Source organism: Eleutherodactylus coqui, chromosome 8 (assembly GCF_035609145.1).
Source record: "Eleutherodactylus coqui strain aEleCoq1 chromosome 8, aEleCoq1.hap1, whole genome shotgun sequence".
Taxonomy (NCBI): Eukaryota; Metazoa; Chordata; class Amphibia; order Anura; family Eleutherodactylidae; genus Eleutherodactylus; species Eleutherodactylus coqui.
This window is the reverse complement of record NC_089844.1, coordinates 92,191,124-92,205,992: the sequence shown is the minus strand read 5'-3', so window position 1 is coordinate 92,205,992 and position 14,869 is coordinate 92,191,124. Positions and strand designations below refer to the sequence as shown.

At 41.4% G+C, this 14,869-nt stretch overlaps 1 protein-coding gene across 4 annotated transcripts in view; it reads left to right on the top strand.

Moving 5' to 3' along the window:
• Positions 1-14,869, top strand: part of FMNL2 (formin like 2) — a 241,765-nt gene that overhangs the window by 171,818 nt on the left and 55,078 nt on the right. For all 4 annotated transcript variants that reach the window (XM_066576019.1, XM_066576023.1, XM_066576020.1 and 1 more), the window contains exons 9-13: positions 2,468-2,561; positions 6,115-6,189; positions 11,198-11,308; positions 11,758-11,907; positions 13,980-14,081. In XM_066576019.1, the coding sequence (XP_066432116.1) occupies positions 2,468-2,561; positions 6,115-6,189; positions 11,198-11,308; positions 11,758-11,907; positions 13,980-14,081 (532 nt within the window). The remainder of the gene's footprint in view (positions 1-2,467; positions 2,562-6,114; positions 6,190-11,197; positions 11,309-11,757; positions 11,908-13,979; positions 14,082-14,869) is intronic.

Sequence of the window (14,869 nt, the reverse complement as noted above, 5' to 3'; positions counted from 1 at the left end):
AGGCTCTAATACCCAGTTGTTTCGCCTCTAGCTTGGATACAGGATGTAATACGGCAGGCATGGAGGCTCTAAACTTCAGCCAAGTGCCTGGAAATGGTTCCAACAGACACAGGGGTGTAACGATAGCGGACAAGCAAATAGTTAAAGCTTGTGCTTGTCATATGATCAGACATTCCTCTCTCTACTGGTAGTCTGTCCAGCGTCCTGAGCCCAATCGCCTTGTGTGCCCTCACACAACCACTGTTCCCAGCACCTCCTAACAGTCTGATCAGACGCTCCTCTCTACTGGTGGTCTGTCAGGAGTCCTGAGCCCGGTCACCTTGTGTGCCCTCACACATCACTGGTCCCAACACCTAACTGTCTGGTCAGAATGGTTGGTGTGGGACAATTCATGGATACGACCATCCAGCTTCTCACATCCCAGTAATGCACCCCTCTCAGACTCTGGTAACGGGGTGACATCTCTTCTCTGCGTCGTAGAGGCGTCTAGTGGTCAATGAGTTCTACACAAACGGAAGAAGAGGGCACTACACACAAGGGGCCACAACTCTAATCATTTGTATATCTGCCTGAGATGGAACTGCATGCCGAGTTTTGCAGCAAAACGACAACTTCTTCTAGGGGCCGGATTGTTTATTGACAAAGAGGTTATTTGCTAGACCTGTCAGGAAAGCTGACAGGACCTCTTTAAAGGGGTATCCCAGTGATATTATATATTCCTTATCCACAGGATAGGAGATAACTAGCTGACCACTGGGACCCCCATTGATCGCCAAAACAGAGGTCCCGTGCTACCCAAAATGAATGAAGCAGCAGCACACATGCTCGGCCACTACTCCATTTATTTAATGGGAACACCGAAAAGACTTCAGCTCAAGCACTTGGAAATTTCCATCACTCTCATTTTGTCAGTCTCTTAGGGGATATGGGGCCCCCATTCTTAGGATCAGTGGAGGTCCGAGAGGTCAGACCCGACTGAGCAGCTACATATCGCCTCTCCTGTTGAGAATTGATAACTTGATGCCACCGGAATTCCCCTTTAAGGATATGAAATAGTTGCCTTGACTGTGTACCAACAAATGCTGTATGTTAACAGAGTGGCGGTGAATGGTGCGCTATAAAATGTGCATCGTGAAAGACGATATAAATAAGTATATTTGATAGCTCAGTTAATGAAATTTACTCCTGGTCTATTTCCTTCTGTGCTTGTTAATGGAGTTTATTACATTGAGAACACAACCGATTCTGTAGAGATCTATTTAAGCTGTGTTTATGTACTAGGTAACAGCGCCATTAGGCGATCATTGTTCCCGCAGCCACTATTGAGTGTGAAGCGGGCGGTAATACAAAGAGTTAAATGCTAGGTTATATTAACTCTATCATGAGGAACCATCTTCAAAATCAGCAATTTCCTGAGTATTTTGGACACGGTCACTGATGTCCCTTTTAGCATGAAGCTCTCCGTCTGTCCCTGTCTGATCAAAGCTTGCAGACGGCCATGATGTCTGCTCATTTCTAGGCATTTGGTTGCTAAATTCTCCATATGGCCAAATTAGGTCAAATATGTTGTATCTGCGAATGACAAATGAGTGCATTAAAGTTTTTTTTTTTAAGTTCTCATTTAAAGGGGACCTGCCGGCTCTCCTACTCCACCAATGAAATGGCAATGTAGCATCTTATTTTAAAACTTTGCATTGTGCTGCTCCTGTTCTATTCCACCTGGAAATGTATCCATGAATTGAAACCTGATTGTTACATTTCTCCCTCATTAAGGTTAGCCCATAATCTGGTCGGATCACCACAGTTACAATGTTTTCCCCTTTACTGTGGATATGGGATAATTTAATAATTTAGCGCAACACCTTTAAACAAACGCTCTGGACAGAACTGATACTCTGTATTATGCTAATAGGTTTTTAGCTATAGGGAATGCAGAAAGAGCAGTCGCATGTTGGCCATGGTGCACTTGGGGGCCAAAATGTTCCTTGCTATAGATTTTGCATTGGGGCCCTAGAACTTCAGGTTATGCCTCTGGGTGGTGCTTGACCCAGGGATTCAAGGTATACAAATAGGAGATGGTATAATAGCTCTGCAGTGATACCATCCAATGGATGACACTATAGAGACATTATCTCATCTCCTATTTGCATACTTAATTTTACAGAGGAGCGTTGCATGGCCGAAAGATCATCAAAGAGAGAATGCTTGTGTCCAGCCCAGCCCCCATCAGATCCTGCACAAGGCATAACACATCAAGAATTTCCAATAAATTATTATTCAGGTCCGGAGTCTGGATACCTGATGCACATAGTGATTATATAAGAAACACCCACAACACTTGCCTCTCACCTCCTAGGGATGGCCTGATTTATCATATTACTTATATACTAATGTATCATATTACTTTTATACTGAGGTATTATATTACTTATATACAGATGTTTCTACTTTTTTTTTCTCCATACAGAACAAAAGCACTTGTTTTAGAGCTCCTCGCGGCCGTCTGCCTTGTCCGTGGAGGGCATGAAATCATTTTAGCAGCATTTGATAACTTCAAGGAGGTAAAATTCTGACCCCGCATTCCCAATGTTCCAGGGAGAAGACTTAGAATGTTCTTTATATTCATTTTGGTTTCCTTCTGAAAGAAAATCTTGGCGATTAGATGTTATTGATAATAATTTATGGAACTGAAAATATGGAAGAAAAATCTTTTTAAAGGGAATCGGTTGAACGTGTAATTCCAATAGCACGTCATAGAGTAGGAGGAGCGGAGGAGATCATATGTAAAATGGTCTTCTGAAAGACTTATGGTTTTTCCATTCTCCTAAAATATTTAACCTGTCGGTGTATCTAGAAAATACAAAGATTTCAAAACTGTTAAAGGGGTTTTCCGGGGAAAATACTATTGATGTTGATTTGGCTGGGGTCTGTCACTTGGGATCCCAAGCAGAAGTGTTTGCTCCAACCTGTGTGTAGTGGCCGCAGCTTGTAACAGCAAGTGCGGCTCTCATTGAAATCAACGCAAGCCATGTCTCTGGAAAAACCCTTTAATTATCACCTTGTGATTACAATCTATGTGATATTAGACAATTGCGAGTCAGAATTGACAACATTCAACCACTGTTAGCTAACACTACCATTATTTCTTTTAACAACAAACTGGAAAGGAAAGACTAGCGTACAGCGCTACCTTGTTGGGTGAAGGAAATGCTTAAGGTCAAATGGGTAAAATTTGACTTCTCTTTAATTGAACGAACAATTGCACATTTCCAGGAAAACTGCCTTTTCTCAAAACAATGCATGTGTACACACAGTAATACTGTAGGTTGTTTTGTTTCCTGCCATGCTGTACACTCTTGGGGAAGTATCATACTTCTGTCACTATCCAGCTTTCTGAGGAAGAGGCAGTTTAGCATCGAAACGTGACAATTACTGGTTCAATAAAAGACAAGTCATGTTTAGCTCTCTTGGTCCAAGTATTATCTTCACCCATCAAGGTTGTGCTGTACTCACAGCCTTAACTTTCTAGTCTGTTGTATCTTTACGACGCTCGCAATCTTGTTTGTGAACAGCGTTTCTGGGTAGGCAGCACCTTCTTCGATGCGTGCGTCAGGACTGGTCACATATAGGACACCACACGTTTCAGTGAGCATATACCATTGATTGCTCACCCAATTTCCTATCTTGGGACTATTGTTTCTCTGCTGGGTACTTGGGTTCTCTTTCAGTACTGGGTACTGTTTTTTTTTTACCCCTATTCAATATCAGGCGATATTTTGTGTATATCACAAATTATAATAAGACTATATTCAATAATACTAAATAAAATAATATATAGTAGATTAGTAATATAATAAAAAAGGTAATTGTAACACACTAGGTGTGGATCTACTGTGTCACTGACTGATTTGGCTTTGGGCTTCTCCTAAGAGGTTCCCTGGTTTTCATCCTTTGACCCTTCTTAAGGATCTCCCCTTAGCTACAGGGAACCCCCAGGTCTTTTCTCCATGAGTAGTCTTAGTGAATCAGCAGTTGATCCAAGTGGACCATAAGGCATCGGAGTGTGCTGCCAAAAGGACAGACAAGGATGTAGTCAGTACAACAGGCCAATGTCTGAACAGGCAGCGTTCATGCAATATAATAAATTAGGCTGGAGGTCAGGGGAAGCAGCAATCAGGCAAGATGTAGTCAGAAAACAGGCCAAGGTCTAGACAAGCAGATTCTGGAAAGCTGGGTACACAGGCAAGGGGGAAACTGGGTAGTAAACAAAGCATTGGAACACCTTCGCTTGGAACACTAGGAACCTCTTACTCATGGACCCTCCAATGGGGGAGGACGGCATAAATAATCCAGCATGGGCCCGAATAGGATGGGGACAGAAAAGGTAAGTGTTAGAGATGAGCGAGCATACTTGCTAAGGACAATTGCTCGAGCGAGCATTGTCCTTAGCGAGTACCTGCCCGCTCGGTATTGCCATTAGAGATGAGCGAGCATACTCGCTAAGGCAAACTACTCGAGCGAGTAGTGCCTTATCCGAGTACCTGCCCGCTCGTCTCTAAAGATTCGGGTGCTGGCGCGGGTGAGCGGTGAGTTGCGGGAGTGAGCATGGGGGAGCGGGGGTGAGCGAGGGAGAGAGAGATCTCCCCTCCGTTCCCCCCTGCTCTCCCCCCGCCGCTCCCCGCCCCCTGCCGGTACCCGAACCTTTTCTTCCGAGCGGGCAGGTACTCGCTAAGGGCAATGCTCGCTCGAGTAGTTTGCCTTAGCGAGTATGCTCTCTCATCTCTAGTAGGTGCACATTGGCACTTTATGAGGTGAGCACTATGGCTCCAGGCAGTAACTGAAGTGATGATGAGGCGCTGGCCGCACAACAGGTAGGGAAGGTAAGAGGAGGTGCTGCTGGTTGCTTCTGAAAGCTATGACATTAATAATAAATTAAATTATGCATAATAAAAGATATAGTAAAATAATAAGATCTAATCGAAATAAAATCCGTAAAATATAGCTAAAAAGTAAGTTAATGGATTATCATTAAAAATAAAACATAATTGCATTGAATGGTGCATAATAAATCTGAAAATATTAGGAGGCTCTGCGTGACTTTTTGATAGGGTGGGGGAGAAAGGTCTCCAATGGTTCCAGCTATATTTTAATGATGATAGTGCTATTCGTTACTGTTTAGTATTTATTATTATTAGTTGAGTGTTACTATTTCTTTTTCTTCAATTATTATTATCTCCTTCCCCCTCTGATATACATCACAGAGGTGCAATGAGGGTATGAAGCGGTTTCTGACAGCAGTCACCCACCACAAACAGCGGCGGTCAGAATTTGGTCCGATCATGACTGTTTGACAGCTTATATACATGGTCGATTCTGATTGTGGCATGTAAACTGTCAGCCATGGAGTGGGCCCCACCGACTCACCATCAGCTCCGCAGTGATGCGATCGCGAGGGGCCAATGATTGCCATAGCAGCCTTGGGCTTAGGGCTTAAACACATGGGCGTATTTTGTCCCATTTTACGTCTGTGAGCAATTGAGTTCAATGGTTTTGTTTTCCTACGTGCGAGAAAGATAGGGCAGGACCGATCTCTACTCTTTTTTTTTTTTTTTTCTTCCAAACTCGCGTTGTATAGTGCGGAGTTTTACTAATCAGAAAAAAGAACTGTAGCGGCGAGCGTATGAGCGCATACGCCAATGTGTTTTTTGCCCTCAGTGAAAGCTCACAAGGCTGCCATGTATTTAACCATATTAAGGACTGCCTATGGTCTGTGGCAGAACTTAATATGTGAACATGAAAAATACAATATACACGGATGCACCCGTGTGACTAAGCCCTTAGCCTATGGGAGTACAAGCATTAAACCATATATGTTTGCTGTTTATATGCTGTATCATTCTGTTTCAGCATTTCCATGTGTGTTTCTATTCACCCCCCTTCTCCAGACTAGTGGCAGGGTGACATGGTCGGGGTGTGTTATGTTACTGGTCTGAAATCTTCCTGTATAGGTTTTCTGCATGGAGATGCAGTTGTCCTTGTCCTGTTATTTCCTTCTAGTCCTGTATTGACATTTTATTTTTTGTGGTAATTGCTTTCTCTTTTTTGCCCTTCAAGGTTTGTGGTGAAAAGCAGCGCTTCGAGAAGCTCATGGAACATTTCAGGAATGAAGACAATAATATAGATTTCATGGTAATTTCCTCATTATTCACCTTCACGTTTTCCCATTAAAAAATGAATTTTGAAGTTTAAAGTGGTTGTCCGGAGAAAAAGAATCATTTTGAAAAGTCCTCAGCACAGTGTAAAAACATACCTTACCCGGTCTCCCACAGCTCCTTGTCCCCCGCCGCTCTCTACTTCCTGCTTGTTAAAGTATTCAGATGAATGGGGATGAGCTCCGTAGGGGTAAAATATCAACTTAGGGAGACACTTCATAGATGTGAGGAAACTCAGAAGGTCATACACGCTCCTCTGGGAAATTTATGCAAATGAGAATGTGGATCAATACCTCTACAGCGCCACCTATTAGAAGGTAACATTCCTGCAAGTCAATGTCTGACCCTTTTACAAGCCTTGTAACAATGACTGGGAATATAAGCTAAAGCCAGGAAAAGAAAAGACCATACACGGATAGCAGTTTGAAGGTCTTCGCCGCTCATCCGTGTGCAGTAGGTTAGTTGCCTAAGGAACAACTTTACCCCTCCGGTCACAGACCTCTCACCCACCCAGCCAGCAACCTACTGCACACTGATGAGGGGCAAAAACCCCGAAACAGTCTGTCTCTGTACGGTTTGCCTTTTCCTTCTGTAGAAGATTGGTATGGGCTTACAATAGGTGGTACTGTGGAGGCATTGTTTCATCTTCCCGATTTGGGGATAAGCTGCAGTACCGGCCACCACCCATGAACAAAAGTGGCGCTGTTTCTGGGAAACAAAACCTTTTTTCCAATAACGGAAAATCCCTTTAAAAATATTAACAATTTCATCTGATCTTGTTAGCTTCACAGTTGTGCTTCAGGCCTCAAACACCTGGTTGTTGAAAAACAATAGTTTTAGGAATTAATTATATGTCTGTGAGGAATAGTCGTTAACGTCAAAAGAAGCCGTTACCTCCAGATGAACTTTGCTTGTTCCTGAGTATCATGAAGAAGGTAATTACATCAAATTAAATGTTATCGGAATGATCAAGACGGTTCTGCCGTGTTTTCTAGAATGATACATATAGGGTCAGCACTGTCCTTATATGACTTATGGTAAAGCCTGCCTGTTTAACCCTTTAATGTGTGCTTTAAATAGACATCTCCAAGTACTCTTTGAAGTCTCAGAATTACTTATGGGTAGATCAATTGATTTTCAGTAGACGCATCCGGAAAGATACAACCTTGTCTGTATTCACTGCATGGCAGGCAACATGATTTGAAGGAATAATCCCATAATTAATGTTTATGTCGTGCCAGTGAGACCCTTACTGATCTTAATCTCTTATTGTGGTTACTTATTTACTTGAAGTAAACTTAATTTGTCTCATCTTTCCTAATATATCTTTCTAGTGGTTAGAGCTCCCTTTTTATGATAGAGCTTGAATATCTATAGAAGAAAAAAAAATGGAATTTTTCCAGCCACTTGTGCGTTACAAAAGGATTCTTTATTTCAACATTTTAATAAAAATGTGGATTAAAAAATTCACAGTATGGATATTTTCAACATCTACATGTTTCAAGCAGGAGCTTTTCTTGTTTTATCTTAAGCCACAACTAAGAGTTCCTGCTCAAAACATGTAGATGTATAAAATGCCCATGCTGGGGTTTCTTAATCCATGTTTTTACTGACATGTAAAAATAAAGAAATTCTTTTGTAAACCCAAGTTGCTCAAAAACTTTCATTTTTTCTTCTATGTTCACTAGCAGTGATTCTCTGCTTCCATTCACTTGGTAAGGTGGAATGGCAAGGCTGGGTGAGCTGACAATTTTTCCAGTGTAAATCTGAATATCTCTCCTTGGAACTAAATAATAAAATTATGGTTTTCTGCAATAACCACCAGAGGGAGTTTAGGAGTTTACCGCATGCAGATTTTTTATTGCGTTCAGTATATGGTTCCGTATTTAGGGAGCTCTACTAGTGAAGGTTGAAGGAAGCCAATTGCTATCATTTAAAGGGTTTTACCCATCTCAGCCCCTATTACTGTGGTATACTGTTACTGTAACTCCCATTCACTTTTACGGGCGTCATGGGAACAACATAAAACAACCCATTCGGCTGTTTCTAACTAGTCCCAGTCGCCAGTTACAACTGGTTGGGCTCAGATCTCAAGAGCCTGACTTAAATAGCCTGTCTGACTGTCCCCCAAGGTGAGACTAGAATTGTCTGTCATTGCCACTACCCTATTACATGTAGGTTTGGCCATAAGTCAAAGCTGCAATATGGTCGTCTCAAACTCAGTTGGTAAGGGCTGAAAAAGTGGCAACAGGCCTTATTTCCGTAGTACTAGTGCTGTATATTGGAGTATGTTTATTCTTTTCCTCGTGAACCACAAACTCTGCACTGAGTGCCGTTCAATCCTACCACCTAGACGACCATGAAATGAACCTGGGTTCATCCTGACCCTAGATTTTTGAGGATATAGGCTAAGGGTCTCTAAGTGTGGCAGTATTATTGGGGCCTTTTCCTCTCCCTTCCCAGTACCTAATCCAGGTGTCATGATGGGGTCCCTCATCTCCAGCATCGTCTCTACTCCTTCCAAGAAAGATCGGAGTGGTGGATCTCGCTGCTTGGCCAGGAACTGTGCTCTGCTGCCATGATTGTATTAGAGTGTGTGGTTGACAAACTTGATTGTCCCCCAAGGTGAATTTAAAATTGTCTGTCATTGCCACCACCCTATTACATGTAGGTTTGGCTGTAAATCAAAGCTGCAATATGATCGTCTCAAACTCAGTTGGTAAGGGCTAAAAAAGTGGCAACGGGCCTTATTTCCGTAGTACTAGTGCTGTATATTGGAGTATGTTCATTATTTTCCTCGTGAACCACAAACTCTGCACCGTGTGCCGTTCAATCCTACTACCTAGATGACTATGAAATGAACCTGGGGTCATCCTGACCCTAAATTTTTGGGGATATAGGCTGAGGGTCTCTAAGTGTGGCAGTATCATTTGGGCCTTTTCCTCTCCCTTCCCAGTACCTAGTCCAGGGGTCATGATGTGGTCCCTCATCTCCAGCATCGTCTCTACTCCTTCCAAGAAAGATTGGAGTGGTGGATCTCGCTGCTTGGCCAGGAACTGTTCTCTGCTGCCATGATTGTATTAGAGTGTGTGGTTAACAAACTCGACCAGACTCTCACCGTTCATGCTGGCAACCTGAACTTTTATTTTCAATCAATGAAAATAAACTGCTTGTCTGTTTGCTTCAGATTGGCTGATAATTTTATTAACAGTTCCTCACAATGGTGTTTCGTTACCCTGATCCAGAGGCAAGCTTCTAGAGGTGCTGAGGAACAGAAGGCCTCCAAAAGAGTACACTACCCAGTTTCAACATCCAGGAATTCCATCAACATTGGCTTTGTTTTCTTTCTTGTGCTCAAATCAGTCGGTACAACTAGGCATTACTCCACGTCCCCAGAGAGTGACTCCCTTGCACAACCCTAAGGTCAGGACTCCTAACAATTGCGCCACAAAGATGGTGTACACCTGCTTCCACTTCCAGGTCCTCAGCAACCTCTTACAATTAGAATGATCAAATTATCAAAGTGACATCACGCTTATTTTAGTAGCCTCGTGTGGCACAGAGTGTTAGGGCAGCAGAAATGTAGTACTAAGCTCTTGCTCACAACCTGAAGGTTGCAGGTTCAATCCCTGCTTGGTTCAGGTAGTCGGCTCAAGGTTGACTCAGCCTTCCATCCTTCCAAGGTCAGTAAAATGAGTACCCAGCTTGCTGGAGGGTAAAAGATGACTTGGGAAGGCAATGGCAAACCACCCCTCAAAAACAGTCTGCCAAGAAAAGGTCATGATGTGACGTCACCCTAGGAGTCAGTCATTCTTCAGTGCTTGCACCAGGGTACTTCACCTTTCCCTATCACCCTTATTTTAAACATTAGCATTTTTTTTTACATTAAAACAATAATGTAGGGTTGAGATGTGGAAGTCCTGTTAAAGCTACCAGTAGTGACTTGCCCTGTTCTATCCCCATCTACACAGAAATGGAGAAGGAAAACCAGAGCTCAGCTAGCTTGGGTGGTGGACACTGTGGTCTCAGATGTTAATTTACTAGCCCCTTAGGCTGTATGTATACATGGATCTGAGCTGGTAGTATTGCCTGTCCACTCTTAAAGCAACAGTAAAGAATTACATTATGAGTGGCCTGTGGCCAAAGTTATAAATAGTCCCAAGTTGGCCTTTGATATGTGCAACCCATGTGGCAGTATTGGGCGTTGGTCACCAGCTTATAAGGGGGTTCTAGATGGATGTAGGCTTGGGATGATTGTACCCTTAGGTCCACCCAGCCAGATGATTTTCTTCCTCTGTATGGCAGCATCTGGTGGAGCTATATGAATCATTCTCCTCTTGGCTCTGCCCCTTACCCTTTGATGTTCCAAGACACAGCTGTCAGCCCGTATGCACCATCAGAGCACAATTTCTTAGTTCTGCTACTGTCTTTATTTTATGAGCTTGGCTCTGGTGCTGTATTTATGTTATGAGCTTGTTTCTGTTATTGTATCCATGTACAGTGGTTTGTTCATGCTGTATGTATGTCATGAGTTTGGTTCTAGTAATGTATTTATGGTATGAAATTGGTTTGGCTACTGTATTTATGTTATGAGCTTGGTTCTGAATTTAGTTCTGCACAGTACTTATTTTACAAGCTTGGTTATGGTACAGTATTTATTCACTGAGCTGTTCTGGTGTGAGTATGCTGCTAGCTTGCTGTTTTCTGCACAATGCAGGCAAATTGTCTATTAGTACAATGTATGTATTCTTTTTTTATAATCCGGAAGCGCCAAAAAATATTGTGTACAGGGCGTTATTTAACCTACGACCGGCATTGGTTCCAAGGTAACATAGTGTACAGAGAGAAAATGAAATGAGATCCAAGGACAAGGGTGATAAATGAGGAATCCATGGGAGTATTGTATGCTCTTGCACACTTTTCTGCACACTTTGCAAAATCTGTAATTAGTTAACCCTTTTAATGCTGTCTGTGACTTGTTGCAGGTTGCATGTATGCAGTTCATTAACATCGTAGTCCATTCAGTAGAAGACATGAATTTCAGAGTCCATCTTCAGTTCGAGTTTACCAAATTAGCCTTGGATGAATACCTGGATGTAAGTATATTTTATCATGTATCGATTTCTTGAAAGCATTTACGCTGATGGTGCCATGTTGGGTTGAATATTTAAGGTTGTATAATCTGTGTGATTTGTTAATTTTAGTCCCATGGAATTGAATAGCATTTGATGAAAAATCTGTGTATGGGTGTTGTTTGCCCATCCCGCAATTAGGGGTAACAAGTGTTGGTCAGGTTGACTTTTGGCCTTTCTGATCATTAGTTCCCTGTGTAGATAAGTGGTATTGGTAGAGACCACATTGATAACCTCTCCTATTGATGCTTATCTCATCCAAGCGTGCAAGTTTATGGGTAATTTGGGGGAGATAGGCACCGCCTGGCAGCTATCGAATATGTATGGGGGCCACTTATGACCAGCCTTACTCCTGCTTATAATGTTCTCACACAGGCATATGAAATCTGTTCTGTGGTCTTTCTACCTTATAGAAACTGAAGCACACGGAAAGTGACAAACTTCAGGTCCAGATTCAGGCTTATCTGGATAACGTGTTTGACGTGGGGGCTCTTCTAGAAGATGCAGAGACCAAGAATGCAGCACTGGAAAGAGTTGAAGAACTGGAAGAAAACATTTCTCATGTAAGTAAAAGATTAAGAGACCTCAGGCCAGGGGAAGGAAGATGACAACTAGTGAGAGTGCATTTCTTGGATCAGAAAAAACAAGAATGCCCACAAAAATTGTCCTCAATTGACTAAAATATAGCTACTATATTATTGCCACATTTAGGCTTACTGTGGACAACAAGACAACTACTATAATACTGCCCTCTGTGCTCAAGCATATAACTGCAATAACACTTTGCCCTATGTACCAAAATATAACTATTATAATACTGCTCCCTATATACAAGAATATAACTACTATAATACTGCCAATATGTACAAGAATATAACTACTATAATACTGCCCCTAAGTACAAGAATATAACTACTATAATACTGCCCCTAAGTACAAGAATATAACTACTATAATACTGCCCCCTATGTACAAGAATATAACTACTATAATACTGCCTTCTATGTACAAGAATATAACTACTATAATACTGCCCCCTATGTACAAGAATATAACTACTATAATACTGCCCCCTATGTACAAGAATATAACTACAATAATACTGCCTTCTATGTACAAAAATATAACTACTATAATACTACTCCTATGTACAAGAATATAACTACTATAATACTGCTCCTATGTACAAGAATATAACTACTATAATACTGCCCCATATGTACAACAATATAACTACTATAATACTGCCCCCTATGTACAAGAATATAACTACTATAATACTGCCCCTATGTACAAGAATATAACTACTATAATACTGCCCCCTATGTACAAGAATATAACTACTATAATACTGCCCCCTATGTACAAGAATATAACTACTATAATACTGTCCCCTATGTACAAGAATATAACTACTATAATACTGCTCCTATATACAAGAATATAACTACTATAAAACTGCACCCTATGTACAAAAATATAACTACTATAATACTGCCTCCTATGTACAAGAATATAACTACTATAATACTGTCCCCTATGTACAAGAATATAACTACTATAATACTGCTCCTATATACAAGAATATAACTACTATAAAACTGCACCCTATGTACAAAAATATAACTACTATAATACTGCCCCCTATGTACAAGAATATAACTACTATAATACTGTCCCCTATGTACAAGAATATAACTACTATAATACTGCTCCTATATACAAGAATATAACTACTATAAAACTGCACCCTATGTACAAAAATATAACTACTATAACACTGCCTCCTATGTACAAGAATATAACTACTATAATACAGCCCCCTATGTACAAGAATATACCTACTACAATACTGCCCCCTATGTACAAGAATATAACTACTATAATACTGCCTCCTATGTACAAGAATATAGCTACTATAATACTGCCTCCTATGTACAAGAATATATCTACTATAATACTTCTCCCTATGTACAAGAATATAACTACTATAATACAGTCTCCAACATACAAGAATATAACTACTATAATACTGCCCCCTATGTACAAGAGTATAACTACTATAATACTGTCCCCTATATACAAGAATATAACTACTATAATACTGCCCCCCATGTACTTGGATGTAACTACTATAATACTGCCCCCTATGTACAAGGATGTAACTACTATAATACTGCCCCCTATGTACAAGAATATAACTACTATAATACTGCCCCCTATGTACAAGAATATAACTACCAAAATACTGTCCGCTATGTAACAGGGTACTAGAGCCTCCATGCTCGCCTGTATCACCTCTTGTATCCATGCTAGAGGCGGTACAACAGGGCACTAAAGCCTCCCTAGAAGGGCTCAGTTATTTGCAATAAATGCTCCTTTTGCTCTGATATTGTAATCACTTTTCAACGTTAGTCACAGAAAGTTTCATTCGGTTCCAACAACTTCTTCTATGGGAGGCATGTTTTGGACAATGAGTTTACTATCACATTATTTTGCTTTTAATTAGCCTTTTATTAAATGCTTCAGATTGTTGGATTGTGAGCTCTTATGAAGTGAACATGAGATTAAGATAGATAATACGCAGTCTTATGCTTTGATTAAATACATTAACTTGTGTCTTCTATGTTCACAGCTTTCTGAAAAGCTACAAGACACAGAAAATGAAGCAATGGCAAAAATTGTAGAACTGGAAAAACAGCTTATGCAAAGGCATAAAGAACTGGAAGTTGCCCGGGTAAGATTCTGTTGGTCCTGTATTGCATAGATTTGAATAATTGCAGTAATAGCCAAACAATGACCTGCTCTACACTGTACACTCGCTGAAGCCAAACCTGTGCCCATCTTCTTCCACTCACACCTGTGGCACAGCTATTGTACTAACTAAGGGGAAAAAGGTCTGTGTACAATGCCTTGTACTGTTCAGGACTAACATTAAGCAGTAGACTCTACCTACGGTATAGGGAAAGTTCCTTCATCTCTATAACACAGTCAATCAGCTCTTCTCAGTCTCTGAATAGAGCAATTTCTGAAATAATTCATAGATTCATGACAATGTTCATACATGTAACCCTAACAAGGGGTCTTCCTTTTTGTAAACCTCTTTCCATATGTACTAGGATGGCCACAATGGGCTCTCGCTCTAGAGAACCTGGTACAGAAATGGGCTCCTGCAGTGTGGCTGTAGAGGGAATTGACTGTTTACTGAGCGGCCTCTGGGAGACCTGTTGACAATGTAACACCCCAGAGGGGTGACCCTTGGCCCCCTGCCTAACATGAAGAGCTGGGAGGGATAAATGCTGAATTGTCACGGTGGCACTCACCAGGCTCTGGTCCCTGAGGGATGACACACAGCTAAGGCCAGTGTAGTATCGCAGGCCAGCTTTGACAGCGCTATGATAGGGAATGCCAATAAACGGGATAGGGGGAGTAGTAGTACTTATCACTCATGACGCCACCGTTCCCATACACCAGTATGCTATGTGGCGGAGAAATGAACACAGAGACTTGTGTGTAGTACCTCGG